The 16,540-nt window shown below is 48.8% G+C and overlaps 2 protein-coding genes across 2 annotated transcripts; both read left to right on the plus strand.

Annotated features, from left to right (window-relative positions):
* Nucleotides 1-1,404: 1,404 nt before the first annotated feature.
* LOC100050560 (interferon-induced transmembrane protein 1) lies at nt 1,405-2,586 on the plus strand. The gene is made up of 2 exons (XM_001488605.5): nt 1,405-1,672; nt 2,251-2,586. Exons 1-2 carry the CDS (start codon nt 1,487-1,489, stop codon nt 2,434-2,436), a joined length of 372 nt encoding a protein of 123 aa, XP_001488655.2. The 5' UTR covers nt 1,405-1,486; the 3' UTR covers nt 2,437-2,586.
* Nucleotides 2,587-14,354: 11,768 nt separating this feature from the next.
* LOC100050637 (interferon-induced transmembrane protein 3) lies at nt 14,355-15,823 on the plus strand. Its single transcript, XM_001488621.5, has 2 exons — nt 14,355-14,926; nt 15,484-15,823. The coding sequence occupies exons 1-2, from the start codon at nt 14,678-14,680 to the stop codon at nt 15,637-15,639; spliced, it is 405 nt and encodes a 134-aa protein (XP_001488671.1). The 5' UTR covers nt 14,355-14,677; the 3' UTR covers nt 15,640-15,823.
* Nucleotides 15,824-16,540: the final 717 nt, after the last annotated feature.

A 16,540-nucleotide genomic window follows, 5' to 3' on the forward strand; every position in this document is an offset into this window, starting at 1 on the left:
GAGCATCTTTTCATGTGCCTATTGGCCATCAGTATATCTTCTTTGGAGAAATGTCTGTTCATGTCTCCAGCCCATTTTTTGATTGGGTTGTTTGATGTTTTGTGATTGAGTTGTGAGAGTTCTTTATATATTAAGGATATTAAGCCTTTGTCAGATATATGACTTGCAAATATTTTTTCCCAGTTAGTGGGTTGTTTTTTTGTTTCAATCCTGTTTTCATTTGCCTTGTACATTTTCCTTTTTTTTTTTTTAAAAGATTTTATTTTGGCCTTTTTCTCCCCAAAGCCCCCCAGTACATAGTTGTATATTCTTCATTATGGGTCCTTCTAGTTGTGGTATGTGGGACGCCGACTCAGCGTGGTTCAACGAGCAGTGTCATGTCCCCGCCCAGGATTCGAACCAACGACACCCTGGGCCACCTGCAGCCTGTTTCTGGGGCTGCTCCCAACAGAGCAGACAAGGGATTTCTCAGCTGAGTGTCCCTGGCTGTTTGTCTCCGTGGTGGAGGGTACACTCAGGCATCAGGAAGCTGAGGAGTTGGGCCCGGGAGGTTTCAGTTTCCTGATGTTCTCTGGACGTCAGTTTCTCTGTAAAAGAACCTCGAAGGCCTGTGATGAGCCGCAGCTTTAGTGGGAGCCCAGGGCGAGCCCACCGGGGCTTGAACAATGTGCAACTTCTATTTGTTGGTAAAGCCCAGGGAGTCACAGGTTAAAGAGACAGACATTTACACATGAGTATAACTAAAGACCCAGCGACCTGGGAATGTGTGCTTTTAGTTTTAACCCCATGCATGCTGGGGTCACTGTAGGGGAACTGATAGCAGGGATGGTATCAAGTAAGAGCGTGTCACAGCAACACCCAGACCCCACCTGCGGCCTGGAGGCAGAAGGAGGAAAGAACAAGAGACTTCAGAGAGGAGGCGTGGGACTGCCCAGGTTTGGGCTCTGGGAGTGGGGGCGGAGGGACTCCCTCGGGGCCTGGAGTGTGGAGTCCCAATGAGGGCCTGGTGGGGGCCCTGCCTGGGGACAGTGAGGTTCTGCAGCAGGCTTGGGGCTGGGCTGGGGGAGAGGATGGGTGACTGTCAGGCTGGGGAAACGTCCCCAGGGCCAATCCACAGCCCTAAAGGAGGAGGTGGGTCAGCAGAGACAGGACCTGACCTGACTGCCTGGGACAGGAAGCCCCCCTTAGACCACAGCCCTTCCTCCAACCCTGCCTGAGAGTAACTTGAGACTCAGTCATTTGTTCCACCTTCCTAGTTCCAGCCAATTCACCAATTTACGAAAGACCATGAAATAGAAGCTTCTGAGAAAGCAGAACTACTGAGTTGAGATGTGGAAAGGGGACCCCGAGATGGGGGCTGAGCTACACCAAGGACCATCCTCCTGCATCCGGTCCTCACTGCACAAATGATCATAGCTCCACATCGTGACCACACTTTCCGGCCCTTCTTCACTGGCTTCCAGATCAGTGTCCCATAACATAAGACATGTCCGGGGACGAGAAAGGGGTGGTTATGATGGGGGCACCCCAAGGCTCAGCTCCCATGACAACCACCGTGATCAACATCCACAGCGAGCCCCCCATGCGCGACCATGTCATCTGGTCCCTGTTCAACACGCTCTTCATGAACTGGTGCTGCCTGGGCTTCGTGGCATTTGCCTTCTCCGTGAAGGTGGGTGCGTGCGTGGGGGATTCCCCAGAAAGTGTGTGTCTGCCGGCTAGGTCCCTACCCAGATGGCACCTGGGGTATCGGAGGCCTTGTGTGTGTGTGTGGGGGGGGGGGTGCGCGCATAGATCACAATGAGGCTGCATGAGGTGCACGGCCATGGCCACGGTCTGGCTTTGTCCCCAGGACTCCAGAGAATTCCCCTACTGATCAAACGAGAAATTACATCCCTCAGACTCAGGATGGGGCTCCGAGGATCTCTCAGAAGGAACAAAGGGACTCACAGGGAACGCTGCCCCATTGCGGGGCGAGCAGCCAGTGAAGAGGCCAGAGCAGAGGGAGGAGGAGCCTGAGGCCTCCTGGAGAGGCTGAGTCTGTGAGGAAGGAGATGGAGGCCCAGCTGGGAGGGCCCACGGGGCACTGTGCTGCTCAGGCTCCAGGGGACGGGACGGGGTGGCCCCCATCTGGGTGAACAGCAGGTGCAGGCTGCTCTGGGCAGGGACCAGGCAGGGAAGGACGTGAGTCACCTCACCTGGCTCTCCCAGACCCCCTCCAGGTCCCTCTCACTGTGTCTTCTCCCCCAGTCTAGGGACCGGAAGATGGTGGGTGACATGACTGGGGCCCGGAGCTACGCGTCCACTGCCAGGAGCCTGAACATCGCTGCCCTGGTCTTGGGCGTGGTTCTGACCATCGTTGTCATCGCTGTTTATGCCAGTACCATTGGTTTCATTTTCTTCCAGATTAAGAGTCAACAGAGAGGCTACTCCTAGCTATCCATGGCCCAAGCCCTTCCCCACCTCACACTGCTGGCCCAGCATCCTGGGCTGTTGGCCCTGACCCCTCACCCCACGCCTTTCCACAGCACCATGTACAGACATACCTGTCTACACCTGGATTCAATAAAGTTCACTGGCATGTGATGGTGCAGTGATGTCCCTGGGGGGGCCTGTGGAGAGTCCCCAGCTGCCCCTGAGACGGAGCCACCTCCTCCCTGCCCACCTGCTGTGCTTCTCTGGGGGGCGGGGTATGTCCTCAGGTTTTCTGGGTTTCTGGCCTCCTGCTGGGAGCCACGGGTACATCAGGCTCCTAGGACGGGGGTCCCTCCTTCCCCAATGTCTGCACCCTGATGCAAGAGCACACTGATGCAAGTCCCCACTCCCACCTGCCCTCTCAGCTGACTGGGAGCAGCGGTGCTGTGTCAATGCGGGCACTCAGACCCTGTGGGAAGTCATGGGTTTTGTATCTGTGGGCGAGGCTGATGGAGCCGCAGCCCTCCCAGCCCACCCTGGGCGATCCAGCTGCTGCTGCATCCTGCTGTTGCCTCGTCCAGCCCACCAGGCTCTGTCCTGGTGTCCTTGCTCCTCTGCAGGTGAGGGGTGGGGTCACCAGTGTCCTCAGGAGGGACAGGGGCCAGCTGGAGAAGTGAGGAGCAGCCATCCTCAGCGTTAAGCCCTTTCTAGTCCTGGCCAACTACCTGAACAAAACCGTGCCCTGACCAGGAGATCTGCTCCCTTACCTGGTTCCACGATGGCCCCTGGATGTGTGGGCTCTTGGGGATGCCCCAGGGCAGACCTTGCCCACAACCAGCTGGGCAGGTGCAGTGAGGGCTGGGGAGGCCACAGCCCCTCATCCTCCTTGTGCACCGGGACCCCAGCTGTGGATCCTCCACACCCCTCAGCCACATCCTGTTATCTGACTCCAAAAGCAGTACCCCAGTTGGGGTTGGCCCCGTGGCCGAGTGGTTGGGTTCGCGTGCTCCGCTGCAGGCGGCCCAGTGTTTCGTTGGTTGGAATCCTGGGCGAGGACATGACACTGCTCATCAAACCACGCTGAGGCAGCGTCCCACATGCCACAACTAGAAGGACCCACAACAAAGAATATACAACTATGTACCGGGGGGCTTTGGGGAGAAAAAGGAAAAAATAAAATCTTAAAAAAAAAAAAAAAAAAAAAAAGCAGCACCCCAGCTCCAGGAGGTAGCTGGCAGGTTGGGGTCCTCGGGGTGGGACGTGAGTGTGCACGAGGCACACCCCCTTTCCCCATCGCCCTCTGTGTGGGAGCAGGAAGGGGGACAGCCAAGGGACGGTAGGGCCTGGGGGAGGAAACACTGCCAGACCCACCCCTCTGGGTCTGAGAGGGACTTACTCTGAGTGGGGAGGGACCTGGGGGGGGTCTCCTGCCGACGGACAGCCAAGACCCCACTCAGGCGACCCCGACCCAGGCCCGGCAGACAGGGCCAGTCAGACCTTCCCGCATCTGACAAACCCTCTGTCAGCACGTCCACACCCTGAGCCTCTCGGTCCCACCTCCACCACCTGGCAGCACATCTCCTGTGTCCTCCTCACCTAGTGGGGCCTCGCTTTCCCACGTTTCCTGGCGCCTCCTCAGGGCGAGTGCCTCATCTCTCACTGTCCTGCCTGGGCTTCCATCCCGACTTCCAGGCTAGAGCATGTAATGCTGCCCGGCAGGAGGGCTGGGGACACCCCACTCGCCAGGTGGAGGGTGAGGGCCATCACTCCGTGCAGGAAATGGTGGCCTCCTCTGCCCCAGGACTGATTCTGGGAGATGCCCACAGGGAAGCAGGGCAGTGCCAGTGGAGCCTGGAGGCCAGGGGATCAGTGATCTCCTCCCAGAACGTGAGAGTGGCAGCCACAGGACCTGACCAGCAGAGGGTCCTAGAGACATTCATAGACTGTGTCCCTGGGGGTGAAATAGAAGGACAGACAACAGGATGCCCCTCAGCCTCCCCCAGCCGAGGAAGCAAGGATGGCAGACCAGGAAACTGATGCAAGAGCTCAATACAACTTGTTACCCTGGGCCTCTGTGGTGAACTGGTCTTCAGACCTGACCCCACAACTGAATGAGGGTAGAGCCCTCAGGGGGAAGGACGCTGTCACATCACGGCTGTGTGCAAAGGCCCATCCCTCGGGCTGCCCTCAGAGGAGCACATGGCTGGTCCTTGGTGATGGACCCTGAGGAGAAGGGCATCAAGACATGGTAGGAGTGTTGGACTCAGGGCCCAGGTCATCATCTCGACAGGCAAAGCATCATCCTGGCCCCTCTTTCACGTGGGGCACATGGGGGCCAAGGAATCGGGGGCCCCAGGCACAATCAAACTCTCAGGGGGGGCCTTGCCCCCTCGCAGCAGGCATTCCCCACTCCCTGAATGGGAACTGGAGTAGAAATAAATGGTAGTTGGCACATCCTCACATTGGGTCAATCTCCCCTTTCTAAACCAGTCTTACAGCTGGACCTGCCCTTGTGGTTCTTACTATGATTGCAAGAGGCCCTTCAGCAATAAGCCTCAGGAAACATGTGGAAGAAAAAAACAGTTTATTACTTACAAGTCCTGGAGTCTACAAGGCACACCCAGGGCCATGCAACAAGGTCATGGGTAGAGAGAGAGAGAGATCCACTGGGGTTGAGGGTCCCAGACCAGCCTCCCGGTGCCCCAACTGGCTCGCACACCACCCAGAGGTCTGGGTCTCTTGCCCTGGGGCCTCCTCCAGGTTTCCAGGTTCTGATCACTTCAGCCCCTTCCCTTGGTTCCCCTCAAGGGTGTCAGCCGCTTCCTGCAGTTACCACCCCTGGGCTGCCCCTAAATAAGGGCTCCCTGTCACGTGTTCCTAGGTCCGAACCTCCCTGTGGAAATACCTGGTGTGGTTCTGTGTTCCTTCTGCACCCACACTGACCCAGAAGGCTCTCCCACCTGCCTGAGCTGACGTTGCACACATCAATGCAAATAATCCATTATCAATCTATAAATCAAAATTTGGCATAAGGTTGTTAAGAGCCAGGTCTGAGGACTATAGTATGAGACCTTCTGTCCCCAAGGAAGGAAGGACACCTAAAGAAATGGGGTGTACAGGGCCGTTATACACCATCTTGGAACAAAGAGCAGCGATCACATGATAGCAAGGTCCGTTTTACAACAGTCACGAGATTGCTGAGCTAGCACAGCAGGTCAGTCAACACAAGGCAAGTGCTACACGTCAGTAATTAATCCTTAGTTCCCAAGAAGAGATGCTTATCCTCAAGGAAATGGCAATATGGGGCGAAGATATAGCCCTACCTTTAAGGACATTGTTCCTGTCTTTGGGGGCACTGTGAATGTTTAAAGCAGATGTACAATGTCTGCTCAACAGGCCACATCAGGCCAAATTAGTTTTAAACCAAATGGCTCCTTTATATAGTCTAATATATCCTTTCGCTTGTCATTCATTCATCATTTCACCCCTTTTGATCTCTAATCGTTCCAAGAAGGCATTGATGATCAAAACATTGTCTTTCGTGCCAGGGTGGGTGCTGCCTGCCCCAGGTCTGTCATGTCCGGCAGTGGTAGGCTTTTATATTGTTGATTTGCCCAGTTGTCCACGGTGGGGGGAAATAGTTGGATATCGTGGGCAAGCATAGAGGTATACATATTAATGGAGGAAGCATTTCATAGGCAATATAATTTTTCAAGTAATTTTAGATTGTCACACAAACATTGCACCTGTGTTTTTACAGGAATCTTCATTCTCACATTGTTTAAAATTATAGAACGGGTACAATAACAATGATGAGCATTCAATATTTGAAAAGAGTCGTTTTTAAAGTGAGTTCTTAGGCATGGTCTTTCTCAGAAAAGGAAATTCATCCAGGCTGGTAAGATCGATCGACCCCCTCAAGTTGCTGAGCACTCTTTGCTCCAGCCTGTATGCCGGTTTCACAACACTGAGTAGAGAAAACAGTGACTGGTTTGAATATTACAAATAATACAAGAATTCTAAGGAGTAACAGAAATAGGAATTGCAATCTGGATTGAAAAAAGGGAACCAATACCTGAAAGGGGCCAACCAAATCAAGACTGGGTGTAGACTGTCTATGATAACAGGTTAGCAAACACTTAATTAAAACATAAAAGATAAATGGAAGGACAACATCAAGAATAACTATAATAACTTCAAAGTCACCACAGAAAACAGAATAAGTCTTGACAATAATAACCTAGATGGGGAAGAGGAAAGAGATGGAAACTACTTAGGCTAAGGGAATGAGAGGGTATCAGAAAATGGACTATCTCATCTATAAGATCTTTTATAAAAACCTCACAGTAACCACTAAACAAAAAATCAGAACAGACACACAAATGATAAATACTGAGAAAACCATCATAGACAACTTCCAAACTGGATTGGCAGTCTGAAATGCATGGGCTGAGAAACAAGGGAAATACAGAACAACCAGCAAACAAGTGATAAAATGGCAGTATTAGCTCTCATATATCAATAATCACTCTAAATGTAGATGGATTGAAGTCTCCAATCAAAAGGCTCAGAGTGACAAGATGGATTAAAAAAGAAGACCCAACAATATGCTGCCTCCAGGCAACACATCTCAGCTTTACAGACAAACACAGGCTCAGGGTAAAGAGAAGGAAGATGATACTCTATACTAATGGCAAAAACAAGAAAGGAGATGTTACTGTACTTATATCAGAGAAAGTAGACTTCAAGATGAAAAAGGCAATGAGAGTCAAAGAGGCACAGTATATAGTGATAAAAGGGACATTCCACCAAGACGACATAGCACATAAATATATATACACCTAACGCAGGAGCACCAAAGTACATAAAGCAACCATTAATAGGCCGAAAAGGAGATATTAACAGCAGCACAATAATAGAAGGGGACCTTAACATCCCACTTACATCAATGGATAGATCACATGGACAGAAAGTCAACAGGGAACTAGCGGAATTAAGCAAAAAACTAGACCAGATGGACTTCATAGATATATATGGAACATTCCATCCCAAAACAGCAGATTATACATTCTTGTCAAGTGCACGTAGAACGTTCTCAAAGATAGACCATATGGTGGGAAACAAGGCAAGCCTCAATAAACTTAAGAAGATCGAAATCATATCAAGCATCTTTTACGACCATTATACTGTGAAACTAGAAATCAACTACAAGAACAAAGCTGGGAAAGTGACAAGTATGTGGAGACTAAACAACATGCTACTGAACAGCCAACGCATCCTTGAAGAAATTAAAGGGGAAATCAAACAATATCTGGAGACAAATGAAAGTGAAAATACACCATGCCAACTCATATGGGAGGCAGCAAAAGCGGTCCTAAGAGGGAAATTCATAGCAATACAGGCCCACCTTAGCAACAAGAAAAATCTCACATAAGCAATCTTAAACTACACCTAACAGAACTAGAAAAAGCAGAACAAACAGAGCCCAAAGTCAGCATAAGGAAGGAAATAATAAAAATTAGAGCAGAGATAAATGAAATAGAAACCAAACAAATAGTAGAAAGGCTCAATGAAACTAAGAGCCAGTTCTTTGAGAAGATAAACAAAATTGACAAACCTTTAGCCAGACTCACTGAGAAACAAAGAGAGAAGCCTCAAATAAATAAAATTAGAAACGAAAGAGGAGAAATTACAATGGATACCACAGAGATACAAAGGATTATAAGAGAATACTATGGAAAACTATATGCCAGTGATTTGGACAATCTAGAAGAAATGGATAGATTCTTAAACTCTTACAACCTCCCAAAACTGAACCAAGATGAAATAGAGAATTTGAAAAGACCAATCGCAAATAAAGAGATGGATACAGCAATAAAGAAAACCTCCCAAAGCGCAACCACCCAGGACCAGATGGCTTCTCAGCAGACTTCTACCAAACATTCAAAGAAGATTTAATACCTAATCTTCTCAAACCAGTTGATCATAGAGGCTCTTTTAAGCCTCTTTTGCTGCAACGTTGTATCAGGAATCTCAGATAGAACTTTATAGACCTCTCAAGGCCAGGAAAACCGAGCCAAGGACTTGTTATCAGACTCTGCTTGCAATACCTATAGATTTGAGTGAATTCCTTTCTTCTGTTGAGGTTCCCCAAAATATCCTGAGGTTCCTTGTGCCTGCCAGAGAAGTGTCCTTCTTTACTCACCTGGTAAGCTTGCCTCAAACCCTGCAAGCAAGGTGCCAGGCCAAGATTTCCAGGTGGCTTTATTCCATAAATTCCAATCTTTGTCCTTCCTTCCTTCCTTGCTTCCTTCTTCCCTTCTTTATTTCTTCCTTCCTTCCTTCCTTCCTTCCTTCCTTCCTTCCTTCCTTCCTTCCTTCCTTTCTTTCTTTCTTTCTTTCTTTCTTTCTTTCTTTCTTTCTCTCTTTCTTTCTTTCCTTCTTTTTCTTCCTGCATTCATCCCTCCCTCCCTTCCTTCCTTCTTTCTTTCTTCTTTTCTTGGCAAGGAAGATTGACCCTGAGCTAACATCTGTTGCAAATCTTTCCTTTTTGCCTGAGGGAGATGGTTGCTCTCCTTACATTTGTGCTGGTCTTCCTCTATTTTCTGTATGTGGGATGCTACCACAATGTGGTTTGATGAGCAGTGTGTAGGTCCACACCTGGGATCCAAACCCATGAACCCCGGGCTGCCAAAGCAGAGCACATGAACCCAACCACTATGCTACTGACCAACCCCCAAACTTTGTTTCTTATTGGTCAGTCATATCAGAGTTCATGACTACGTCTCTCAAATATGACATTCCAGTCAAAGCTTTGGTAATATAACCAATATTTTCAATAGTGTTGTTATAAGTAGAACAGATTCTTATTGAACTTATATCAACACCTATATTGACATTAAAATAAGAAGATTTACACACCAAGAGTTTTCAAATTTTGGAAGGATCAGATAGGGAGAAAAAGATAAATGCTTAAATTCTGCTTATGAAAGTATAATTTACCAAATTGTTATAAGTTATAGTTAGCTTAAGAGGAAAGAGAAAAAGGTATCCTTAAATCTGAAAGAACAAAACATTAAAAATGAGCAATATTTCAAACAAAATGTTATAAGAATTATAATCATCTTCATCACTTCATTTAGTCCCATCTGATAAACTCTTGATTTTCTGTTAGCAATTTCATGAAGTTATCAGTTTTTCTGTTAGATTTCTGTAATTTCTTACCTCATTCAGTTTTGTGATTTGAAAGTTTATCAGAAACTTGTATTCCAGAGTGTCAGAGTCCTTTATATGAATCTCTCTGAAGATGAAATCTATTTGCAAAAGTAGGACTAGAATTATGACTGACAACCAGGGCAGATCAGAATTTTAGGAATGTTATATAATGTTTAAACCACTTATATCCATAACATTTACCCACACAATATGGTAGGTCCCTATGAAACAATGCTTAGCTATCCATTTACCTTGGTGAAAATTAAAGATTTTCAGGCAGAAAATTAAATGGCTGTCCTGTGATTAAAGACCTGATATTTATTATTCATTTATTTATATTTATATTTATTTATTAAAGACTAGAAATTTATTTTTATAAAACATAAAATCTGTGCCCTCCTGGTAGGTTACTCAAAGAAAAATCTTCATAATGTCTTTATCAAGAGCAGACTAAACGTTTAAGAAAATGATCCTTTTAAGTGAGAGAGAAAAAAGAAATTCTATTTTTGCATCAGCTTGCTTTTGATCTTAAAATTCATTCACTTAATCGGATTCATTTTAATCTTAGCCAAGTTGACCACGTACAAAATTCCTTTCTCAGAGTTTCTCTTCCATAAACCTCCTATAACCTTTTTGAACAAACCAAAATATCTTTATTTCTTATAACTTCTTTACTGAAAACATACAGCTTACTTTCCTTGAATACAAAGATATTTCCTCTATTAATTTTAGTAGCTTTAATCACATATATTAATTAGAATTTTTAACCCTTAGAAACTTTAATTTTTGGTGAAAACTAAGAAACAATTATAAAGCGTATTTTACATTTGCATTCTTGACCTGGAAAATTTATAGATAGCTTTTCTAATGTCTAGTGACATCCTACTTCATAGTACCATCTTTTTAATGAAGCACAAGACATGTTTACTAATAGACCCAAATATCTTTTGGTTTCTCTGTAATAAGAAGCCAAAAGTAGACATACCTACATTTAGTAATTAATGTCTAAGATTTTATCTTATTTGGAAATGATCTAGATATTCAATAAATTTTCAATCATTCAATTAAACCTAGCAAAACTTCAAAGTTTCAGGTTACCACAAGGTTGTTAAGTATATACCCCATAATACATAATTATTGTTAAAAAGTTCACCCAAAAGCTTTTATCTTACTTACATCTATTTAGTTTACTTGTGTCCAATAATTATGTTTAGATTCCCTACAAAACCTTCATGAGACATTGGACAAAATCAGCTTATCACTTTAAGTTATTATTTTGCCGGCAAATTTGTAACATGGACATGAGCTTATTTGACTAGTAAACCCAGGCTGCACGTCTGCATCACCTCCAATGTTGATAAGTTTGAAGACGTGTCTATTGTAATCAAACCAACAAATTAAAGCAAGCTTTCACTTACCAAAGATTATGTTATATCACGTTCACTTGAACGACATTTGGGTTAGTTTCCATTATATTTAGAAGTAATTGATGTAAGCTCTTACTTGAAGCCAATTAAACAGAGCTCTTACTTTTGGCCATACCATCCAGAGGTAAAACATCACACGTATATAATGTGCATATAGACACACGTACACAAAGGCTCCGCAGCTATTGTTTTAAATGTTTAACACAGTGTATCACACCTTTAAAAGTCTACACTAAGGATCTGACAAAGACCCTCTTTCCAAGTGTACAGTTCAACCCTAGACCAATTTACCTTGGTGGGGGATGGGCTTTTACTATCTTTATTAGCCTTTAGTTTTTATCTCATGCTGTGTGGGCTCAGGCAACCCTATTGACTTCCCTTTAGTATGTTTCATTAGCCTTGTCTGAAGGGCAGGTTTGTACACTGTCTTACAATCAGACAAGGGAAACAGTCCCCAGTGAGACACAGTGTCGATCCCCACAAAACATCTATAACACAACCACATACAGGAGATATAATCACTTAATTCCATCGACTCTTATACCCTAATCATAGCTTTTGTCAGGACTTTATCAATAGGTCTTGGCCTTATAATATCGGATAGGGGAAGCTTCCAGCCAGACGTTTTCCAAACATGCTCAGGCCAAGTTGATATAACGTCTTTATATGAAATTAGCTCAAACATTGCAACTTTTATAATCTTATCAACACTTATAGTTTTACATTTTCTCAATTTAATTGTAGCTTGAGTCAGGGTCTTAAGGCTGGTCATTTTTGTGTAGTTCCTTTTTAATTTTGTCTTTTCAGAGGTACAAATAGAACAGTTACGACAAGAGCTCTCCAAATTTTTTTCCTATGTAGAAGTTTTTTCCATTTTAAATGATCCATCGTCTGGCTGCAGTGACAAGTAGGATCTTAATAGCAACTCAAACCAATAAGGCTTTTTTATGGCTTACCGTGGATGCATAAGCCACCCCCAAAAGAGACTACAAAAGCAGCCCTCACAAGATCCAGAAAGTTCACTCCCAAAAATAGTCTAAGAAAGCAAAGGCCTTCATTGCACAGACGGTAAGTGCCAGCATCAACAAGAGACGAAGGTTGAGATGGCAAAGATCGCTAATGATGGCAACTGGGACCCCTTATGAGAAACTCCCTGAGAGCTGACACAGCTGGACAAAGAAAGTGCATCTCAGAACCTCAGTCTATAGCACTGCCTGCCAAGCTGCACTCTGGTGCTAGCATCCTCCAGATGGCAGAGACCAGAAAAGTCACAGAGCCAAGCTCTCAAGACACAGAACAGGACAAAAGATAAAACCTCATCTTGTATGCACATTAACAGCTTTAGCTGAGTTTTGGGTCCCTTGCAGCCAGATTCAAACCTAGTTGGGAGGTGCCGTGGGGTTGGGGATTGTGTGTGCTGTACAGAGTACCTACTGCAGAAAGACCGAGGAGGATGTTTGGGGTAGTAATTTGGAACTGCAGAGGGGAGGAGGACAATTTACATGGAGATGGAAATGCAAATGTTTCTTAAGCACGTGTTTGCTGGGCCATCGATGGACAACGTGACCTGAGAGACAGAACTTTGTTAAAATGGGCTTGCTGGTGCCTTTCTACACCCATCTTACATTTTACCATAGTTGTCTCATGGCATTAGCTCCTTCCTGGAACCAGCTTTTCTATCTTAAATTCTTTTAGGCAGTTAGGGGGAAGGTCAACATTTCTTTCAGAATCTTTTGTTCTTAAAAAAAATCAAGGCAAAGAGACACATTTTGGGGTAGTAAATTCTGATCCCACACACACAGTTGAGGGGACTCCAGGGAAGGGACTGAAATGATCAGACCCTGGAAACCTGGAGCAGGCCCAGGGCAGCAGACTTAGACTTCTGGTTGGTGTGGGAGCCCGGGGCGCGCAGGGAGGCTGGTCTGGGAGCCTTGACCCAACTGGGCCTCCAGGCAAAGACGACAGCTCCTAACAGGACAGTGCAGGCTTGGCCATCGGCTGCCCACACCCTCGTCCTGTCAGGTAAGGACTGCAGACGATGAGAACACATGGATCCTTCAGTCTTAAAAAGAGCCGTGTCCTGGCTGCTAAGCTGACCTGAGCCTCTCCCTGGGAAGGGGGCACAGGATCGCCAGCCGAGGAGCCATCCTGACAACACTGGAGCTTCATCCTGTAACCACCCCAATGACACCTACATGAAATGATGGGGACCAGAGGGAGGAGGGGGGGTGGGGCTGCACTAGTATGCTGGCCCCGTGCTCTAAAGCTGCTGCCAAATGCCCTGGAGTCATCCTGTCTCCCACCACAGCCGCCTCCTCACATCACGGAGCGCCCAGTGTTCCTGTTCCTGGGGGACCCTGGGGAGAGGGCAGGGAAGGCTCCTTCAGGGCAGGCAACGCTGACTGCTGGGTCCTGATCTGCAACCATGAAATGTAACTGAAAGTTCAGTCTCTTAACCCAATGCCAACCCAAATAACGAGAACACGGTCTTGAGTGAAAAAGGAAAGGCTTTTCTTTCTTTGCCAGGCAGAGGGAGCACAGCAAGGGCCAGTGCCTCAAAAGTTGCTAGCTCCCTGTTAAGAAACAGGTGGGGGTTTTTATTTGGGGTTTTAGGTAGGGGAGGCGGCGGTGGTCTTCTTGGTCAGCATCTCCCATCGGCCTGTGTCTGGGGCTGCTCCCAGCAGAGGAGACAAAGGATTTCTCAGCTGAGTGTCCCTGGCTGTTTGTCTCCGTGGTGGAGGGTACACTCTGGCGTCAGGAAGCTGAGGAGTTGGGCCCGGGAGGTTTCAGTTTCCTGATGTTCTCTGGACGTCAGTTTCTCTGTAAAAGAAGCTCCGGGGCCTGTGATGAGCCGCAGCTTTAGTGGGAGCCCAGGGCGAGCCCACCGGGGCTTGAACAATGTGCAACTTCTATTTGTTGGTAAAGCCCAGGGAGTCACAGGTTAAAGAGACAGACGTTTACACATGAGTATAACTAAAGACCCAGGGACCTGGGAATGTGTGCTTTTAGTTTTAACCTCATACTTGCTGGGGTCACTGTAGGGGAACTGATAGCAGGGATGGTATCAAGTAAGAGCGTGTCACAGCAACACCCAGACCCCACCTGCGGCCTGGAGGCAGAAGGAGGAAAGAACAAGAGACTTCAGAGAGGAGGCGTGGGACTGCCCAGGTGTGGGCTCTGGGGGTGGGGGTGGAGGGACTCCCTCGGGGCCTGGAGTGTGGAGTCCCAGTGAGGGCCTGGTGGGGGCCCTGCCTGGGGACAGTGAGGTTCTGCAGCAGGCTTGGGGCTGGGCTGGGGGAGAGGATGGGTGACTGTCAGGCTGGGGAAACGTCCCCAGGGCCAATCCACAGCCCTAAAGGAGGAGGTGGGTCAGCAGAGACAGGACCTGACCTGACTGACTGGGACAGGAAGCCACCCTTAGATCACAGCCCTTCCTCCAACCCTGCCATAGTGTAATTTGACACTCAGTCATTTGTTCCGCCCTCCTGGTGTCCAGCCAATTCTCAATACCCCAAAGCCAGGAAAAGGAAACTTCAGAGAAACCGAAACTACTGGGGAAAGAGAAGACCCACTGAGCACCATCCAGCTGTCCAGACCACAGCTCGCTCCATCCCGGCACCATGAACCACACTTTCCAGACCTCTGTCAGTGGCGTCCACACTGGTGTCCCCCCAACCTATGAGATGATCAAGGAGGAGCATGAGGTGTCCGTGCTGGGGGCACCCCGGAGCTCAGGTCCCGTGACGACCACCGTGATCAACATCCGCAGTGACACCTCCGTGCCCGACCACATCGTCTGGTCCCTGTTCAATAGCATCTTCATGAACTGGTGCTGCCTGGGCTTCGTGGCTTTCGCCTACTCTGTGAAGGTGGGTGGTGCATGGCGCATCTCCAGAAAGTGTGTCAACCTGCTAGGTTCCCCACCCAGATGGCACCTGGGTTGTGGGGAGGCCTTGTGTCTGAGTGTGTAGATCACAATGGGGCTGCATGAGGTGCACGGCCATGGCCAGGGTCTGACTTTGTCCCCAGGACTCCAGGGAATTCCTCTACTGACCAAACCAGAAATTACATCCCTCAGACTCAGGATGGGGCTCCAAGGATCTCTCGGAAGGAACAAAGGGACTCACAGGGAACGCTGCCCCATTGCGGGGCGAGCAGCCAGTGAAGAGGCCAGAGCAGAGGGAGGAGGAGCCTGAGGCCTCCTGGAGAGGCTGAGTCTGTGAGGAAGGAGATGGAGGCCCAGCTGGGAGGGCCCACGGGGCACTGTGCTGCTCAGGCTCCAGGGGATGGGACGGGGTGGCCCCATCTGGGTGAAGGGCAGGTGCAGGCTGCTCTGGGCAGGGACCAGGCAGGGAAGGACCTGAGTCGCCTCACCTGGCTCTCCCACACCCGCTCCAGGTCCCTCTCACTGTGTCTTCTCCCCCAGTCTAGGGACCGGAAGATGGTGGGCGACGTGACTGGGGCCCAGAGCTATGCGTCCACCGCCAAGTGCCTGAACATCTGGGCCCTGGTCTTGGGCCTCTTTCTGAGCATCGGATTCATCGTGGGGGTTGTCTGCCTGATAATTTTCATGGGACAATAAAGGGCCTGCAGGAGGGCAGAGGCTACTTCTACCTGCCCATTGCCCCGGCCCCGTCCCCACCATAGCCTGCTGGCCCAGCATCCTGGGGCTTTGGCCCTGCCTCCCTGCCCATACCCTTTTATACAGCAGTTTGTGCAGACACACCTGTCTACACCTGGATTCAATAAAGTGCAGTTGCCTGTGACAGTGTTGTGCTATCACCATTCATGATGGCTGCCCTCTGGGGAGGTGGCCCCACTTGTCACAGGGGCCCTCGTCGGGATCACGTGACCCAACTCTGCACTGGTTGCTGGGAGGGAACACTACTGACCCTTCTCCTGCTCTGAGTGAGTCCTTCCGGGGCCCAGAGGGGCGGGTCTGCCAGGGTCCCCTCCTTATCTCCCCCACACCCTGTTATGTGCCCCGAAAATCAGCGTCCTAATGCCAGTAGACTGATGGTGGGCAAAGTCCCCAGGGTGGGCCATGGGAGTGCACCGGGTGCCCCTCTCCCTGAGGGTCCCATGTGCGGGGGCACCAAGGGGGACAGGACCAGGGAAGGTGGGTCCTGGAGGAGGGAACACTGGCAGACAGCCCCTCTGGGCTTGGGAAAGACTCACTCTGAGGGATGAGGGGCTCACGGTGTCCCCTGCCTAAGGATAGCCAGACCCAGGTCAAGTAACCCCAACCCTGGCCCCCATAGACACAGTGGCTGGACCATCCTCCACCCAGGAGCGCATCTGTCCTCACTGCCCTCGGCCCCTCAGGACCAGACCCGGACTGGGCATCTTCAGAAGGCCGGCAGGCCGTCTTCCTCCAAGCTCACTCCAGGCAAAGCGAGAAGAAACACACTCTCCCGAGTGCGGTTTAGAAAAGCCTTCCGGGAACATGGCTCATCTCTGCGGCCTTGAGCCTGTCCGACCAG

The sequence above is a fragment of the Equus caballus genome, chromosome 12, assembly GCF_041296265.1.
Source record: "Equus caballus isolate H_3958 breed thoroughbred chromosome 12, TB-T2T, whole genome shotgun sequence".
In the NCBI taxonomy this organism is placed as follows: Eukaryota; Metazoa; Chordata; class Mammalia; order Perissodactyla; family Equidae; genus Equus; species Equus caballus.